Source organism: Mesoplodon densirostris, chromosome 11 (genome assembly GCF_025265405.1).
Source record: "Mesoplodon densirostris isolate mMesDen1 chromosome 11, mMesDen1 primary haplotype, whole genome shotgun sequence".
Classification (NCBI taxonomy): Eukaryota; Metazoa; Chordata; class Mammalia; order Artiodactyla; family Ziphiidae; genus Mesoplodon; species Mesoplodon densirostris.
Genome location: NC_082671.1, coordinates 25,285,595 through 25,306,723, shown reverse-complemented (window position 1 = coordinate 25,306,723; position 21,129 = coordinate 25,285,595). Strand labels below are relative to the sequence as shown.

The 21,129-nt window shown below is 36.1% G+C and overlaps 1 protein-coding gene across 3 annotated transcripts in view; it reads right to left on the bottom strand.

Annotated features, from left to right (window-relative positions):
* Window positions 1–21,129, bottom strand: part of CCDC91 (coiled-coil domain containing 91) — a 416,560-nt gene that overhangs the window by 194,409 nt on the left and 201,022 nt on the right. For all 3 annotated transcript variants that reach the window (XM_060113428.1, XM_060113430.1, XM_060113429.1), the window contains exon 7: window positions 6,879–6,956. In XM_060113428.1, the coding sequence (XP_059969411.1) occupies window positions 6,879–6,956 (78 nt within the window). The remainder of the gene's footprint in view (window positions 1–6,878; window positions 6,957–21,129) is intronic.

The following is a 21,129-nucleotide window of genomic DNA, read 5'->3' as shown; positions in this document are numbered from 1 at the left end:
TACCACTGCAACAAAAAGAATAAAATATCTAGGAATAAACCTACTTAAGGAGACAAAAGACCTGTATGCAGAAAATTATAAGACACTGATGAAAGAAATTAAAGATGATACAAATAGATGGAGAGATATACCATGTTCTTGGATTGGAAGAATCAACATTGTGAAAATAACTCTACTACCCAAAGCAATCTACAGATTCAATGCAATCCCTATCAAACTACCACTGGCATTTTTCACAGAACTAGAACAAAATTTTCACCATTTGTATGGAAACACAAAAGACCCCAAATAGCCAAAGCAATCTTGAGAATGAAAAATGGAGCTAGAGGAATCAGACTCCCTGACTTCAGACTATACTACAAAGCTATAGTAATCAACACAGTATGGTACTGGCACAAAAACAGAAAGACAGATCAATGGAAAAGGATAGAGAGCCCAGAGATAAAACCATGCACATATGGTCACCTTATCTTTGACAAAGGAGGCAGAAATGTACAGTGGAGAAAGGACAGCCTCTTCAATAAGTGGTGCTGGGAAAACTGGACAGGGACATGTAAAAGCATGAAATTAGATCACTCCCAAACACCATACACAAAAATAAGCTCAAAATGGATTAAAGACCTACATGTAAGGCCAGAAACTATCAAACTCTTAGCGGAAAACGTAGGCAGAACACTCTATGACATAAATCACAGCAAGATCCTTTTTGACCCACCTCCTAGAGAAATGGAAATAAAAACAAAAATAAACAAATGGGACCTAATGAAACTTAAAAGCTTTTGCACAGCAAAGGAAACCATAATCAAGACCAAAAGACAACCCTCAGAATGGGAGAAAATATTTGCAAATGAAGCAACTGACAAAGGATTAATCTCCAAAATTTGTAAGCAGCTCATGCAGCTCAATAACGAAAAAACAAACAACCCAATCCAAAAATGGGCAGAAGACCTAAATAGACATTTTTCCAAAGAAGATATACAGACTGCCAACAAACACATGAAAGAATGCTCAACATCATTAATCATTTGAGAAATGCAAATCAAAACAACAATGAGATATCATCTCACACCTGTCAGAATGACCATCATCAAAAAATCTAGAAACAATAAATGCTGGAGAGGGTGTGGAGAAAAGGGAACACTCTTGCACTGCTGGTGGGAATGTGAATTGGTACAGCCACTATGGAAAACAGTATGGAGGTTCCTTAAAAAACTAAAAATAGAACTACTATATGACCCAGCACCCCACTACTGGGCATATACCCTGAGAAAACCATATTTCAAAAACAGTCATGTACCACAATGTTCATTGCAGCTCTATTCACAATAGCCCGGAGATGGAAACAACCTAAGTGTCCATCATCGGATGAATGGATAAAGAAGATGTGGCACATATATAGAATGGAATATTACTCAGCCATAAAAAGAAACGAAATTCAGCTATTTGTAATGAGGTGGATAGACCTAGAGGCTGTCATTCAGAGTGAAGTAAGTCCAAAGAGAAAGACAAATACCGTATGCTAACACATATATATGGAATCTAAGGAAAAAAAATGTCATGAAGAAACTAGGGGTAAGACAGGAATAAAGACACAGACCTACTTGAGAATGTACTTGAGGATATGGGGAAGGTGAAGGGTAAAATGTGACAAAGTGAGAGAGAGGCATGGACATATATACACTACCAAACGTAAGGTAGATAGCTCGTGGGTAGCAGCTGCATAGCACAGGGAAATCAACTCGGTGCTTTGTGACCACCTGGAGGGGTGGGATAGGGAGGGTTAGAGGGAGGGAGATGAAAGAGGGAAGCGATATGGGAACATATGTATATGTATAACTGATTCACTTTTTTATAAAGCAGAAACTAACACACCATTGTAAAGTAATTATACTCCAATAAAGATAAAAAAAAAAAAAACAGTATGGTACTGGCACACAAACAGAAATATAGATCAATGGAACAGGATAGAAAGCCCAGAGATAATCCCATGCACCTATAATAACCTTATCTTTGATAAAAGAGGCAAGAACATACAATGGAGAAAAGACAGCCTCTTCAATACGTGGTTCTGGAAAAATGGACAAGGACATGTAAAAGTATGAGATGAGATCATTCCCAAACATCGTACACAAAAATAAGCTCAAAATGGATTAAAGACCTACATGTAAGGCCAGAAACTATCAAACTCTTAGAGGAAAACATAGGCAGAACACTCTATGACATAAATCACAACAAGATGCTTTTTGACCCACCTCCTAGAGAAATGGAAATATAAACAAAAATAAACAAATGGGACCTAATGAAACTTAAAAGCTTTTGCACAGCAAAGGAAACCATAAACAAGACCAAAAGACAACCCTCAGAATGGGAGAAAATATTTGCAAATGAAGCAACTGACAAAGGATTAATCTCCAAAATGTACAAGCAGCTCATGTAGCTCAATAACAAAAAAACAAACAACCCAATCCAAAAATGGGCAGAAGACCTAAATAGACATTTCTCCACAGAAGATATACAGACTGCCAACAAACACATGAAAGGATGCTCAACATCTTTACTCATTAGAGAAATGCAAATCAAAACTACAATGAGATATCATCTCACACCAGTCAGAATGGCCATCATCAAAAAATCTAGAAACAAAAAATCTAGAAACAATAAATCTAGAAACAATAAATCTAGAGGGTGTGGAAAAAAGGGAACACTCTTGCACTGCTGGTGGGAATGTGAATTGGTACAGCCACTATGGAGAACGGTATGGAGGTTCCTTAAAAAACTACAAATAGAACTACCATATGACCCAGCAATCCCACTACTGGGCATATACCCTGAGAAAACCATAATTCAAAAAGAGTCATATACCAAAATGTTCATTGCAGCTCTATTTACAATAGCCGGGACAAAGAAGCTACCTAGGTGTCCATCAATAGATGAATGGATAAAGAAGATGTGGCACATATATACAGTGGAATATTACTTAGCCATAAAAAGAAACGAAATTGAGTTACTTGTAGTGAGGTGGATGGACCTAGAGTCTGTCATACAGAGTGAAGTAAGTCAGAAAGAGAAAAACAAATACCGTATGCTAACATATATATATGGAATCTAAGAAAAAGAAAAAAAAGGTCATGAAGTACCTAGGGGTAAGACAGGAATAAAGACATAGATCTACTAGAGCATGGACTTCAGGATATGGGGAGGGGGAAGGGTAAGCTGTGACAAAGTGAGAGAGAGGCATGGACATATATAAAAAGATAAAAATACCAAGCGTAATAAAATAGATAGCTAGTGGGAAGCAGCCGCATAGCAAAGGGAGATCAGCTGGGTGGTTTGTGACCACCTAAAGGGGTGGGATAGGGAGGATGGGAGGGAGAGAGACACAAGAGGGAAGAGATATGGGAACATATTTATATGTATAACTGATTCACTTTGTTATAAAGCAGAAACTAACACACCATTGTAAAGCAATTATACTCCAATAAAGGTGTGAAAAAAAAACCAATTTCATTTTACATTTTTTTCTTTAGTTACTAAGTAAATAAATTTTATCTTATTTATTTGGCATTTTTCACTATCTTTTCTAATGAAATCTTTTTTTATACTGCTCAACAATGTCTCAATTCAGCTTGTAGGGGAAAAAATGATTGATCACATCTAGTACAGGACAATCAGAAGAATGTAAGATTCCCTAGCAACCAGGAATGGTGTTAGGAAGGTGGCAGATCCAGCTGCATGTTTGTGTAAATGCCTGCATGGATAGGAGAGGCAAGGGTGTGGAGACCTGAAAACCAAAAGATTGAGGAAAGCTGTAGTTTTAGGTTCCTTACTTCCTATGTTTGGTATGCATAGGTTAATGGATATAGAATATATATTCCATTGGACCAAGAATTTTTATTTTGTTCAGTGCTGTATCTATGATAGTCCTTGACATAAAGAAGAAAGTCAATAATATTTCTTGAATTAAGGAATGAATAAATGCAAAGAAATGTTCACAAAGCTTCTATTAGCAATATTAATGAGAAGTATTTTGGTTTGTTCTTCAGTTGCCTAATGATTAATGAAACATCCATCAAAATGTTTATATGCTTTAAAAAACATATCTTTAAAGATATTTAGAAAAAAGAGAAGCAAAATAAAACAATTAGCACATGAACTTCTCACGCATGAATTTAGAATGGAAAAAAATTGTTTCTTTTCTTGTTCCATAATGGGGCACGAATCATCATCATTTACATTATAAAGACCTCTAACCTACCAAGAAAACATTGCTTATTTTTCCTATCTAAGTTACTTTATTTTTTCCATATTACTATCAAGTTGATTGTCAGTATGTTTCTAAGACACCTTGGTTGTAATATTTTACACAATAATTAATGTATCAGATGTATTCTTCTTAAGAGTACTGTATATCTTTGTGCAAAATGTGAAGCTCAGCAAAAGATCAATAATACGGAAAGCTATATGAAAAGTATTTACACCAAAGTTCCCTACTATAAGAGAATTTATATAGTTTGCATATTAACTGACTACAAGTATAGTATGATAAATTAAATATAACTTTGTAGGATACGTGATTTGATACCTAATCCTTTAAAGCAAATTCTAATACCTAATGCCTGAAATTTTTAAATTCTCTTTCTAAATGAGTGTCACATAATAATATGAGACAAAGAAGAGGTGAAATGAGTAGCTCTCAACTAAGTTTCTTCAAAATATAATTTGCAAAATATATTTGCAAAGTTGTTACATATGCTTTTAAACTCACTCATTGCTAGTGTTGAAAGTAATACACAATAAACACGTTTTCAGCAAAGGAAATACGTGGAGCTAGAGCCAAAAAAAATTTAAATATCAAATGCTGAGCTTTTCAGAAAAACACAACAATGTAAGTACTTTCAAAACATTCAGATACTGTCATACAGAGTGAAGTAAGTCAGAAACAGAAAAACAAACATCGTATATTAACGCATATTTGTGGAATCCAGAAAAATGGTACAGATGAACTGGTTTGCAAGGCAGAAATGAGACACAGATGTAGAGAACAAACGTATGGACACCAAGGAGAGGAAGAGGGGGGATGGGATGAATTGGAAGGTTGGGACTGACATATATACGTTAATATGTATAAAGTGGATGGCTAATGAGGGCCTGCTGTATAGCACAGGGAATTCCACTTCGCTATACAGTAGAAACTAACACAACATTGTAAAACAACTATACTCCAATTAAAAAAAAAACATTTAACTTAGAATTCATAAATATAAATGAGTAAAATATAAATTCATCCAAGAATATATCACTTAATAAGCCAGGAGAATTATGTAAATTCCAGTATTTTAATTCTTCCAACCCTTAGCCTTAGGAAAAGAAGATGGTCCAAAATAGTTCCTATACTTTTCCCCAACTCAACAACTGTAAAGCTGGTTTGTATTAGTAGAACTAAAAATTCACAGCATTATAAAAAAAGAGCCAAAAATCACAGCTGTAAAAACCAGCCATTTTTTAATAACCTTCTCAACAATGGCACCAGTTTCTATATTAGTGTGGTCACAAAAATGACCTTTCGTGTCCCAAGACATATATACCAATTATTTTAATACCTTGGAATTTTTAAAAAAGTGCTTTTCACTTACATTCTGGATCTACTTCTTTTTCTACTTTTATCCAAATGACTTGTGACAGGAAGCTTTTTGACATTAAATTATCAGCAAATTAAAATGAAATCAACTTCTATCATGTCTAGGAATGAAGCTGAATCAATTAAAAAAAATGTCTATATTCCACATATGGTAGAAGGATTTTTAAAACATTTATTGTAATAATTAACAATAAAAAAATAAACTAAATGCCTATTTATACGGGTATAGTTAAACCAATTATGGGGTGTGTGTGTGTGTGTGTGTGTGTGTGTGTGTGTGTGTATATATGTATATATATGTGTATGTATATGCATACATACGTTTGTATATGTGTATATATATGTGTGTGTATATATATGTCTACACACACACACACATATATATATACACACTGTGGAATACTATAGAATGACAAAAATAGGATGTTTATATATACTGACATGAAAATATATACTGATAAGTAAATATAGCAAGAAAAAAAGAATAGATTGAGTAGAACAACATTTTTCTAAAAGGAAATCAAAATTTTACAGCATGAGTATACATATGTGTGTGTGTGTAAATATAAAGAAAAACCTCTAGAAGGATGCACATCACACCATTCACACTGGTTACTTCTGGGGAGAATTTTTTGAATTTGATTTCCACAAGAATGTATTCCTTAATTACTTGATGGAAAAAAATGATCTAACATGAAATTTAGGGGGGGAAAATTTTGTTATTAAACTCTCAATTTACTTTAAATGATTAAGCTTATGCAGGCTTAGCTTATCCAGAATAATACTGCATATATCACTGATACTGACATTTATTATAATTTTTATTATTACTTAAATGTACCCAAATCTATTTAATTTGTTTAGGAAAAAAAGCTATGACAATAATTTTCAGATTTATTTCACACTTTTTTTCTATAAAAGGTGGAACCAGAGTAAAGACCAAAAAAGCTAATAATCTAGCAATTAATTCTACAGTATTTTGTTTTCAAACTTCAATCCTGTGTTCTCAAATATTCTGTAAGTTCTCAAATGCAGAGCAACGTCTAGCATTACCTTTGTAATCTACTAAGTATGCTTTCAATGAACACTTATTAATCAGTTGAAAAGAATTCTATACCAAAATAAGACTACACTATAATTCTGTAATTTATTAGCATATGTCTATATGTGTAATTTTTTTTTTTTACTAAAGTTTGCCAAAGTTTAAAAGAATAAAGAAAACAGACTCTCAAACTGCTACCTTGTATTCATCCACAATAATGCTGAGGGCTTCATGACCAGCTTTCCTCATGTCTTCCAATTCTTGTTTATGTTTTTCCTGAAAGAAAGTAAGAAACTAAGCCATGATTTGTTCTTTTGACAAAATAACAACACACCATTGACTTTTGCATCTATAAGTGATTGTGTAGCTTGTGGCACGCAGCTGCAAACAAACAGAAAAACTATTTTTAAAAAGTTCTGTTTAAAACCATTCTGGAGGGCTGTGGCAATGAGAAATTAAAGAGAAACAATAACTGAGAAAGGAAAACCATGCTGAGAGGTAAGGTAACACAAGGCAATGGTGTTATCCCTTGAGGCATTTGGCAATTCTGGACCTGGATCTAGAGACAGGAGGTCCTGTGTTAATTCAACAAGCCAGGACCTTTTTTTTTTTTTTTCCATTACTTCTCTAGTAACATATACATGCCAATAGTTTAATACATAATAAAGTTTGAGAACCACTGGATTAAGGTAATCAACCCCCCATTCTACCTTCCTAGGAAAGGAGAGGCTTACCTCTCTTTGGAGAATGTTAACATCCTACAGAGCCTTTCCCATTTTTCAAACACAACGTACAGCTTTCAATGCAAAATTATCAGAGATGGTAACAGATGAGACCAAAGAAACAGAAAACAGAAAAGACAAAAGAAACAGACCCATGTGTGATTCAGAAATTACTTATCAAAGAGTTTAAAATATGTATGAATAATACATTCAAGAAAATAGAGAAGAAATGGAGAAAACAGATAGGATAGAGATTTTCTTCAGAGAACTGGGATTCGTAAAACAGAAATTCTACAGTGAGAAAAGAAGTATTATTAACAACACAATAGATGAGGTAAATAGTAGGTGAAACAGCAGAAAGCAGGATTAGAGAACCAAAAGACAGTGGGGGAAAAAAAGAAACTACAGCAGAAAGAGATAAGTGATGGAAAATACAGACAAAAAAAAAAACTTTAAAAAGACATGGGACAGAGTAAAAAGATCAAATATACGTGTAACAGAAGAATTGTTAACAAATAATCCAAAGAAAAAAATTAAATGTAGCAAGATGGCAACAATAGAGTGATGAAGAAAAATAGAAAACAAAAATTTCTAACATTATGCATGAATTCAGGGTATTACAAAACCTAGATATTTCTAATAAGCAGTAAGGTATTATTAAATATTAGAGCAATAAATATGAAATTTTAGATGAAATGAAAAACCTCCTATGAAAAAACACAATTTAACAAAACTGAAAGAAGATGAAATAAAAACTCTGAAGAGTCCTATATGTGTTTAAAAAAAATTGAACCTGTATTAATTTAAAAACAAAACAAAACAAAACTTCCGACCAAGGAAACCATAAGCCCAGATGATTTAACAGGTTGATTTTAATAAACATTTAAGAAACAAGTAACAGAAACCTTACACAAAATCTTCCAGAGAATAGAAAAAGAGGGAATACTTCCCTACATATTTTATTAAGATAGCATATCCCTTATACTAAAATCTGTAAAGATAAAATTATGAACCAATCTCTTTTATGAAAACAGAAGCTAAAATTCCACATAAAATATTAGCAGATGGAATCTAGCAATACATAAATAAGATAATACATCTCAACCAGGTGGGATTTATTTTAGGAATGTCAGGTAGGTATAAGTGATGTACAGCATTTCAAGCTTGAACCACAAAACCTCCAACACAATCCTCCACACATTCCCTTTTTCCCCCTATTAGCTTGCTGATGTCAATTAGAGTCACGTGCTGCGAACAGCAGCAGGGCCTCTGTCAGCCTGGGACCCTGAATGACTGCACCATCACCCCAGTGGACTTGCAGAGAAAATTAACGATATTTAGGGAAAAGATAACAGCAAGAGTTCCTGTTCATTTACTGCCACCACTTTCTCATTTATAAGCTCCCCTCATTTACTCTGCCTTACTTATTCACAAGTTCTATTTCATTATCAAATTCTAATTGCCATTTCCAGTATATCACTTTATGTATCTTTCTGTAGCTAAGTCATTCTTTCCCAAAACAGCCTAAACATAAAGGACCAACAAGGGCACTTATTATAAACACTGACTTTTGTTGGTATGATTATCAATCTATGGCTCATGGCAGCAATCTTTTTAAAGTCATTTTCCCATTTCTGTCAGAGTTGTTTCAGTAAAAACTAAATAACATAGCAGCTAAATCCGATTACCTGGTAAAGCAGGCTCATACGTTCTATTATACTAAAAAGCAAACACATGTGGGCAGCACTACCAGCTCATCACTTTGGAACTCCCATTCAGGTCAGGTTATCTCACTAATGGTATGTGACTGTTTCATAAAATGACCTAGGAGGGCACAAGCATCAATTTCTATGCTGAATACTAACATAGTTTTTGTTTTTCTTAGTTTTTAAGATTAAAAAATAGTAAATAGAAACATTTTTCTGACACTTTCTTTTCACATCATAGTGGAACATCTTAGGCAGTTCTTGGGATGTATATATTATACCTTAAGACCAGTGATTTATAACAAATTCATATAAAACAGGTTACATGGTCCAACAAATTGTGGAAATTAACAATATATATTAAAATATTAGACCTCCTACAAACTCACAAGTAAAGAAATTTGTTGAACTTTACTAAAACCAGCATTTTTCAGACTTAACTAATTAATTATTAATTTACTTTTTTTCTCTCTCTTGACAATACCTATTACCAACTAATCAGTTCAGAATTGAAACTGAGAACCAAAAAGGTCAAAAAAGCTTTCTAGAGTTAATCAGTCTAAAGCAAAGCAAATTAACCTAGATCCACTAAGTGAAATTGAGAATATAATCTACTTTTAACTCAGTAATTAGAAACTGAAGATGAATATGCACCATTTCAACTATAAAGTTTGATCATTCAACAACTATGTTCTGAATAATGACATGAACCATTAAAAAGTATTAGTGTGCCATTTAAGGCACACATAGAGTACACTATATTAGGCAATTCATATAAAAGGTTTGTTCTAATAGACATTTTATAACTGATCAAAATGTTCTATGACATTATATTTTATTATAATTGAAAATAAACACTTAGTCAATGGCTGTATCTTCTCACATAGAAGGAACAGCAATCCAGTGCTTTGCACAGTGCCTTAGAACACAGCAGCTGTTCACAAATGTTGGTTGGATTATGCTGAAATTCTCATTATTGACATAATGGATTTCTATAATCATTTTAGATATCAGAACTAAAATTCTGAAATTATATTCTATGTGTACTTAATAAGAAATTTTTACATAATGTAGAGATACTCAGTGATATTCATCATCATTCAAGATAGAAAATGTAGACTCTGAGAGTACCATGAAATTTACAGTTACTGATCACCTAAAATTTTCCCAGATGCCATTACTTTATACCAAATTTTCTTTGTAAGCATTATATTTAATTTAAACAATAACTATGTACCTGACTCTGCTAGCCTCTGGGGACAAAAAGATGATGAAAATATAATAGTTATCTTCAGCCTAGTAATACAGAAGATTGACTAACCTGTATACAGTAACTTGAAAGTGATAATGAGTGTGAAGGGATTTTGTTAATGAAGACAAAAATAAGGTATTATTACTGCTGCTAGTAGAATCAAATTTGCTACTGCTACTTTTCAGTAATGAACAAAACCCCTAAACCAAAGATCAGCGGAACCACAGAAGGCTGAATAACACATAAACAAAATAGAAGAAACAAAAAACTATAGAATACTCTACCCAACAACAACAGAATACACATTATTCTCAAGTGGAAATGGAACAATCTCCAGGATAGACTATATGGTAAGCCACAAAACAAGTCTTAATAAATTTTAAAATACTGAAGTCAAAGTATGCTCTTTGACCACAAGGGAATGAAATTTGAAATAATTAAGAGTGGGAAACTTGAGAAAATTCACAAATGTGTAGAAATTAACACATTCCTAAATAACCAATGAGTCAAAGAAGAAATCACAAGGAAAATTAAAAATCTATATTAAAAAAAGAAGAATTTCAAATCAATAACCTAACCTTTCACCTTAAAGAACTAGAAAAAGAAGAGCAAACTAAACCCAAAGCAAGCATAATGAAGGAAATAAAATGATTAGAAAGAAAATAAATAAAAGAGTAGAAAAAAATAGAGAAAATCAACTGGACCAAAGTTCGTTCTTTAAAAAAAGTCAACAATGTTGACAAATCTTGATTGACCAAGAAAAAAAAAAGTAGATGACTCAAATTATTAAAATCAGGAATGAAGGAAAGGACTTACTATTGAATTTAAAGAAAAAGGAGCATATGAAAATATTATGAATAACTGTATGCCAATAAATTAGATAACAAGGTTGTAATGGACAAATTCCTAGAAATATGTAAACTACCAAAATTGACTCAAGAAGAAACAGAAAACCAAACAGACTTATAACAAGAGAATAAATCAGTAATCAAAATACTTCACACAACGAAAATCCCTTCTTTCAGATGATTTCAGTGGTGAATTCTAACAAATGTTTAGAAAAGGATTAACACCAATATTTTTCATATTTTTCCCCAAAATAGATGAGGAAATTTGTTCTAACTCATTCTATAAGGCCAGTATTACACTAATCCAAAGCCACAGAAAGACAACACGAGAAAAGACAAAGTGATGTGTCTTATGAATATGGATGAAAAATTCCTCAAAAAAGTAGCAGCAAGCAGAATCCAACAGCATATTTAAAAGACTACACCCTATACCTAGGAGCAAGTGTAATTTATCTCAGGAATGCAAAGGTGGTCCAACATACAAAAAGCAATCCATTTAATACACCACATTAAAACAATGAAGGAAATAAAACCCCACATGATCATCTCAGTACGCAGAAAAAGAGTGACAAGATCAAGCATATTTTCACTATAAAAATACTCAAAAACTAGGAATAAAAAACAGTATCCTCAACCTGATAAAGGGCATTTGTGAAAACCCACAGCTAACATCATAATATTGTCAGACTAAAAACTTTCCCCTAACATCAGGAACAAGACAAGGCTGTACACTCTTGTCACCTCTATTAAACATTGTACTGAAATTCTAGCAAGGGCATTAGGCAAGAAAAATAAATAAAAGGCATCCTTGGAAATTATTATATCAGAAATGAAGAAGTAAACCTATCCTTATTTTCAGAAGACATGATTTTACACATGGGAAACTGTAAAAAATTATTAGATCTAATAAACAAAACACTATTAAATCTAATAAGTTAAGCAACGTTATAAGAAACAAGGTCGAGACAAAAATCAGTTGTATTTCTATATACTTGCAATGAACAAAGCAAATATGAAATAAAGAAAACAATTCCATTTACAATAGTATGAAAAATGATAAAATACTTAGAAATATTTTTTTACCAAAGATGTATAAAATTTTTACACTACAAATGACAAAACATTGTAGAGTCTTAAAACATGTAAAGACATCCTGTGTTCCTGGAGTGGAAGACTTACGTCGTTAATCCCAAAATTTATCTGTAGATTCAATAAAATCCTTATCAAAATACCAGTGTCTTTATTTTGCAGAATCAGACAAGCTCATCCTAAAATTCATATAGAATTGCAAGGGATTATGAGTAGTTAAAACAATCTTGAAAAAGAAGAGCAAAGTTGGTGGACTTATACTTCCCAATTTCAAAACTTAGCACAAATTTGAAGCAACCCAAACAGTGTGGTACTGGCATAAGGACAGAGAGTCCAGTGAAAAATAAAAATGAGACTCCCAAAATAATCCCATACATCTATAACCAATTGATTTTTGACAAGAGTAAACAAGTCAATTCAATAGCAAGAGAATAACCTTATCAGCAAATGATGGTGGGATAAATAGACACACATGCAAAAGGATAAATCTGGAACCCCACTTCACATATGTATAAATATTAGCTCAAAATAAATCAAATTCTTTAATATAAAAGCTAAAACTATTAAATTCTTGTAGGAAAAATAGGTGCATACCTTTGTAACCTTGGATTAGGCAACAGTTTCTAAAAATATGACACTATAAGCACAAGTGAACAATTTTAAAAATACATAAATTTAAAACTTTGTGCATCAAAGGACAGTATCAAGGAAGCAAAAAAGCAGCCCACTAAATATTTGTAAATAATATATCTAAGAAAGGTCTGGTATCCAGAATGTATACAACTCTCATAACTCAGCAACAAAAAGACAACCAAATGTTAAAAATAGGCAAAGAACTTGAGTAGATATTTCTCCAAAGATACAAACGTTCAACATCATTAGCCATTATGAAATTCAAGTTAAAACCACTGGCATCCACTAGTATGGCTATAATTAAATAGACAGAAAATAAGTGTTGGCAAGGAGGTGGAGAAACTGAGACCCTCACACCTTGCTGGTTGAAATGTAAAATGGTGTTTCCACAGTGAAAAACATTTTCGCAGTTCCTCAAAAAAATCAAACATAGAATTACCAAATGTCCTGGAAATTTCACTCCTAGTTATATACCTAACGGCACTGAAAATATACATTCACACAAAAACTTGGACACAAATGTTCATATCAGCATTATTAATAGCAAAAAAAGTAAAAACAATGTAAATGTTCATCAGCTAATAAATAAACGAAGTATTATCCATACAAGGGAATATTATTCACCCATAAAAGGAATGAAACGATACATGCTTTAACATGGAAGAACCTTGAAACCATTATGCTAAGTGGAAGTAGCTAAACACAAATGGCCACATATTGCATGATTTCATTTTATATGAAATGTCCAAAATAGGTAAATCTAGAGACAGCAAGTACATTAGCAATTGCCAGGTGCTGGGGGAGAGGGAACTAGGGAAGAACTGCTTAATGCACACAGGGCTTCTTCTTGAGGTGATGACACTATCTGGCACTAGATACTAGTGACAATACAACAACATTGTGAAGATACTAAAAAACACTAAACTCTACACTTGAAAATATTTTAAATGGTGAATTTTATATTACGCAAATTTTATCCTAATACAAAAAAAACCACACTGGTGCAAGAAAGAAATAGTATGTTTGTGTCAATTTAATTTCTAAGCTGAAAGGTGTTTTTCTTTTTCTGTTATTGAATTTTGTTACTCACTTCTAATTTTGTTTCATTCTGATCAGAGAATGCTGGTTTTATAATTTTACTTCTTGGAATTCAGTGGGGTGAAAGATTCCTCATAAACAACCAAGAGAATAACATTCTCTTTTTGAATGCCGCGAACCACTTGCAGCTTTTAAAATTGAAAATCAGTTAGCTGTATATAAATCCTGAGTCACATTTTCTTTCTTTGAATATCTTAATTATGTTACATTATTTTTTGGCATAAAGTGTTTTTTTTTAAAGTCTGCCATGGATCTAATTTTCTTTATTTTATATTTAGATTGATTATACAATTTCTCTTCCAAAGTGAGTCACTTTTGAGAATAAAAGGGTTTCTATTAATAACTGCACTAGGATAACTAGGATAAATAAGAACTATCCTGAGCAAACCAAAAAGCAGAGTCATTGTAGTTACAGACTTCCAAGGTATTCTTTTGAAGGATACTTTCTTTAAAGTCACTAGACTGTATCTCATAATTGACTGGGGTCTATTTTCCCAGGTACACATGTGTACTTTCAAAATACACCTTCTTTTATTTCCTGTAAGGTGGTTGAATTACATTTTTCATATAGCTCTGTTTCACCTCTTTAGTTTTCCTCTTCAGGGACTCCAGTTATACCCATATTGGATTGGGTTTGCTTGTTTTCTATAATTATTCCTTTCTCTCAAATTCTTTCTTCATTTATGTGATAGTTTTCATTTTTCTTTTTGCCATGCTTTATTATTTTCTTCTTTCTATATAGTATTACATTCACTCTTCTTTTCTTTCAAGCTTCGTCTTCATTTTAGAATTTTTTCTTTTATGTCTAATTCTTTTTTTTTTTTTGTCTATCAGCTATATCTTCTTATTTGATTCTTCTTTTCTCATTTCTGAACCATTCTACTTCTGATTTATGCTATTCTTCAAATGCTTCCATCGTTGTACTCAGTTCCACAACAATCCTTTTCTCGTATCCACATACCAGTTCACCCGTAGGTATTCCTGAATAAGGAGTTGAGGTTAGCCTGAAGAACTCTCCCAGCTTCACGATTCTAGGGCTCCCTCTTCTGTTGCTATTATAAGGTAATAAAAATTTTCTCCAGGGTAGCCACTTCTCCAGTACTTTCTGACATCTGCTTTCTCTGAACCCCTCCCTTACCAGTATCTGAACATTCTCCTTCCTTCAGTGTCTGTACTACTCCCTACCATTCCCCTTACCATGCACCTCTGTACTTTAAGAAGGGTACTTTCTTGGTATTTCCAAAAGAAATGAGGGCTCAGCCAGTTTTAGCTGTTGTCCTCAGATCTGTCTTCTAACTCCTCTACTCTGATTGGAAACTGTTTCTTTTGGGGTGTCAATATTTGGGTCTCTAGGCCCTCAGGACCACCCTAAATCCCGTTTATGTTCCCCTCCATCACTCAAGCACAGATGTGATAGACATGCATGTCTTGTTGCTGTCAATAGTTCAGCTCTACCAGCTTGTGCTCCAGAATTCATATAAACACAACTGTCATCTCTTTTTTTCTTCTGAAGATGGTATTTATGGATTTTTTTTCCTTTATCTTAGTCTAATTTTGTAAGAAAATCTGAAAGATTCAAAAACTATGTAGCCTCTGCTGCTGCCAATCACCATGCCAAATCCACCCCTTTTCCTTCTTGAAATATTTTCTTTACTTGGTTCTTCTCCTTCTCAGTCTGTCCTGTTGGCTCCTTTTCATTGCCCCAATCTCAAAATGTAGGAGTTCCCCGAGGATGAGATCTCTCCTTTAACTGTTCAACTTCTAATTAACCTTAAGTATTACCAATGTACAACTCAAATTATATATCCAACCCTTCCATGGCTGACCCTCAGATTTATTTATCTAGCTGCCTATTAAGGTCTTTACACATGTATCTATAAGAAATCTCAAAGTTAACATGTCCAATGTCAAACCTTTTATTTTCCTCCACCAAACTTCCAGTTACTCAGACAAAAAATCCTAAAATCATTTTTAATTTCTGTCCTCTTTTCCCTCACAATCCACATGCAATACCTCAGAAGTCCTACTGGACTTATTTATTTATATTTATTTCTTTAACAGACTCTGAAATAATATGACTGTGTGCCAGGCACTGTTCTAAACCCTTTGCAAATATCGGTTCATTTATTTTACTTATTTAACCCTCCTAATATCTCCATCTCATGATCTAAAATCTGAGCACTAGTCAACACTGCCACTGCTACTTCTCTAGTCCACACCACAATCATTTCCCAACGTCTTTGCCTCTTTGTGTCTACCCTTCCTCCAATACTGCAGCCAAAACAGTCCTTTAAAACTTTAGGGCAATCACAAAGAATGTAATTTTTATGATGGCAGGAATCGTTCACCACAATATCCACAGCACCTAAAATAGTAGCCGGCACAGTGTGGATGCTCAATAAATACCTGTTAAATAATGAAATATCACACATCTGATCAAAATTCCCAAGTAGCTTCCACATTACTGCAAAAAAACTCTATAATCCCTCCCATAGCCCAAAGCTATACCCCTCTCTACCTAAGTCTCTCTATCTGTTGTCATTGGCCTTCCTCAAGTCGTTATAAGCACATTCTTACCATAAGGCTATTGAACTTGTTATTCGCTATGCTTGATATACTCTTCGCCCCAGATATCCCACACTCATTTCCTTTGGATACTACTCAAAAATCAGTGTACAAGAGAGATGTTCCCTGACCCACAGTGTATAAAATAGTGCACAGGGCTTCCCTGGTGGCGCAGTGGTTGGGAGTCCGCCTGCCGATGCAGGGGATATGGGTTCGTGCCCCGGTCTGGGAAGATCCCACATACCGTGGAGCGGCCAGGCCCGTGAGCCATGGCTGCTGAGCCTGCGCGTCCGGGGCCTGTGCTCCACTATGGGAGAGGCCACAACAGTGAGAGGCCCGCGAACCACAAAAAAAAAAAAAAAAAAATAGTGCACACTCATCATTGTCCACTAGTCATGCTTTATTTTTAATCATTGCACCTATCACTACTTATTGTTTTGTACTTATTCTTCATTGCCAGTCTCCCTTATATATTGGGGAAGATACTGATGGCACTCTAGCACTATGGCACTTGAGAAGGTGAGGAAAAGACAGATACTAGGCAGATTTCAAAGTCTAACATTAAGTTCAATTTGGGAAGGTGAAATTTCACTTGCCATTGAATATACATATCTCAAATGGTGCATTGTATATATTGTCTGTTCAGTAAATAAGAACTGAATAAAAAAGAGATTGAATGGAAAGGATTTGAAGGCCAAATATATTTGGGAAGTGAGAAGAGTGTTTCATTCTTCATCGGAGAGAGTTATTTAACATCATAATAAGAATGTTAAAAATGTATTTAAAACTTGGTCTCCTTCGCAGGCGGAGACTACAGGTGGCGGAGGGGGAAAGCTTCAGAGTAGCGGAGGAGAGCACAGCAACAGGGGTGTGGAGGGCAAAGCGGAGAGATTCCGGCAAAGAGGATCGGTGCCCTCAGGCACACACCAGTCCGAGAGGCTTGTCTGCTCGGCCGCCGGGGCGGGCTGGTCTGGGAGCTGAGGCTCGGGTATCAGCTTTCAGTCAGAGCTCAGGGAGAGGACTGCTGGCGGCAGGAAGAGAGCCTGAGGGGGTTAGTGCACCATGGCTAGCCCGGAGGGAGTCCAGGGAAAGGGTCTGGACCTGCCGAAGAGGCAAGAGGCTTTTTCTTCCCTTTTGTTTCCTAGTGCGCGAGGAGAGGGCATTAAGAGGGCTGCTTTGGGAAGCGCTGGAGACGGGCGCGAGCCGCGGCTAAAGGCGCGGACCCCGGAGACGGGCGTGGGACGCTGGGGCTGCTGCTGCTGCTGCTGCCGCCGCCGCGGGGCCTGTGTGCGAGCGCGGGTCACTGTCCGCCCCGCCTTCCGGGGGGCCTGTGCACCCCACCACTGCCGGGGTCCTGGAACACGGGGACGGCTTTCCGGGAAAGCGCACGGATCCGCCTCAGTCTGGTGCAACGTCACGCCGGCCTCTGCCGCCGCAGGCCCGCCCCACTCTGCGCGCCCCTCCCTCCCCTCTGCCTGAGTGAGCCAGAGCCCCCACATCAGCGGCTCCTTTAAACCCGTCCTGTCTGAGCGAAGAACGGACGCCCTCCGGCGACCTACGCGCAGAGGCGGGGCCGGTCTAAGGCTGAGACCCGGGAGCTGTGAGAGCAGAGAAGACACAGGGAAATCTCTCTGTGCAGCCTCGGAGGCAGCGGATTAAAGCTCCACGGTCCACTTGATGTGCCCTGCGTCTGTGGAGTGCATGAATAGACAGCGAATCATCCCAGATTGAGGAAGTGGACTTTGAGGACAAGATTTAAGACTTTCCCCCCTTTTCCTCTTTTTACAACGAATTATCCCAAATTAAGGAGGTGGACTTAGCAAGATTTCAGACTTCTCACCCTTTTCCTCTTTTTACAACGAAGTAACCCAAATTGAGGAGGTGGACTTGGAGAGCAAGATTTTTGATTTTTCCCCCTGCTCTATTTTTGTGAATGTGTATGCGTATTCTTCTGTGTAAGATTCTCTCTGTATAGCTTTGCTTCCACCATATGTCCCAGGGTTCTATCGGTCCGTTTTATTTTTCAATAATTACTTTTAAATTTTAATAACGCTACTGTATATTTCATACTTTATTCTATTTTACTTTACGTGCTCTTTTTTTCCTACCTTCCCTTCCTCCCTCCCTCCCTCCCTCCGCCCCTCCTTTCCTTCTTTCTCTCTTTCTTTCCTTCCTCCCTCCCTGCCTTCTTCCTTTCACTTTCTTTTTCTTTCCTTCCTCCGTCCCTCCCTCCCTCCTGTCTTTCTTTCCTTCCTCCCTCCCTGCCACCCCTCTTCCTTTCACTTTCTTTTTCTTTCCTTCCTCCCTCCCTCCCTGCTTCCTTTCACTCTTTTTCTTTCCTTCCTCCTTCCCTCCCTGTCTTTCTTTCCTTCCTACCTCCCTCCCACCCCTCTTCCTTTCACTTTCTTTTTCCTTCCTTCCTCCCTCCCTCCTTCCTGTCTTCCTTTCTTTCTTTCCTTCCTTCCTCCCTCCCTCCCTTCTTCCATTCACTCTTCCTTTTTCTTTCACTCCTCCCTCTCTCCCTCCTTTCTTTCTTTCCATCCTTCCCCCCTCCCTCCCTCCTTTCTTCCTTTCTTCCTTCCTTCCTTTCTTTCCTTCTTCCTTTCTTTCTCTCTCTATTTCTTTCTTCTACTAATTCTTTCTTTCTACTTTTTCTCCCTTTTATTCTGAGCCGGGTAGATGAAAGGCTCTTGGTGCTGCAACCAGGAGTCACTGCTGTGCCTCTGAAGTGGGAGAGCCAACTTCAGGACACGGGTCCACAAGAGACCTCCCAGCTCCACATAATATCAAGCAGCGAAAATCTCCCAGAGATCTCCATCTCAACACCGGCACCCAGCTTCAGTCAACGACCAGCAAGCTACAGTGCTGGTCACCCTATGCCAAGCAATTAGCAAGGCAGGAACACAACCCCACCCATTAGCAAAGACGCTGCCGAAAAACATAATAAGGCCACAGGCACCCCACAACACACCACCAGACGTGGACCTGTCCACCAGAAAGACAGGATCGAGCCTCAAACACCAGAACACAGGCTCTAGTCCCCCTCACCAGGAAGCCTACACAACCTACTTAAACAACCTTGGCCATTGCGGACAGACACCAAAAACAACAGGAACTACGAATCTGCAGGTTGCAAAAAGGAGACCCCAAACACAGTAACATAAGCAAAATGAGAAGACAGAAAAACACACAGCAGGTGAAGGAGCAAGATAAAAACCCACCAGACCTAACAAATGAAGAGGTAATAGGCAGTCTACCTGAAAAAGAATTCAGAATAATGATAGTAAAGATGATCCAAGATTCTATTTCCAAGATCCAAAATCTTGGAAATAGAATAGACAAAATGCAAGAAACAGTTAACAAGGACCTAGAAGAGCTAAAGATGAATCAAGCATCAATTAAAAACACAATAAATGAAATGAAAAATACTCTAGATGGGATCAATAGCAGAATAACTGAGGCAGAAGAACGGATAAGTGAGGTGGAAGATAAAATAGTGGAAATAACTGATGCAGAGCAAAATAAAGAAAAAAGAATGAAAAGAACAGAGGACAGTCTCAGAGACCTCTGGGACAACATTAAACGCACCAACATTCAAATTATAGGGGTTCCAGAAGAAGAAGAGAAAAAGAAAGGGACTGAGAAAATATTTGAAGAGATTATAGTTGAAAACTTCCCTAATATGGGAAAGGAAATAGTTAATCAAGTCCAGGAGGCACAGAGAGTCCCATACAGAATAAATCCAAGGAGAAATACGCCAAGACACATATTAATCAAACTGTCAAAAATTAAACACAAAGAAATCATATTAAAAGCAGCAAGGGAAAAACAACAAATAACACACAAGGGAATCCCCATCAGGTTAACAGCTGATCTCTCAGCAGAAACTCTACAAGCCAGAAGGGAGTGGCAGGACATAATTAAAGTGATGAAGGAGAGAAACCTGCAACCAAGATTACTCTACCCAGCAAGGATCTCATTCAGATTTGATGGAGAAATTAAAACATTTACAGACAAGCAAAAGCTGAGAGAGTTCAGCACCACCAAACCAGCTTTACAACAAATGCTAAAGGAACTTCTCTAGGCAAGAAACACAACAGAAGGAATATACCTACAATAACGAACCCAAAGCTATTAAGGAAATGGGAACAGGAACATATATATCAATAATTACCTTAAATGTAAATGGACTAAATGCTCCCACCAAAAGACACAGATTGGCTGAATGGATACAAAAACAAGACCCATATATATGCTGTCTAAAAGACACCCACTTCAGACCTAGAGACACATACACATTGAAAGTAAGGGGATAGAAAAAGATATTCCATGCAAATGGAAATCAAAAGAAAGCTGGAGTAGCAATTCTTGTATCAGACAAAATAGACTTTAAAATAAAGACTATTAGAAGAGACAAAGAAGGACACTACATAATGATCAAGGGATCGATCCAAGAAGAAGATATAACAATTGTAAATATTTATGGACCCAACATAGGAGCACCTCAATACATAAGGCAAATACTAACAGCCATAA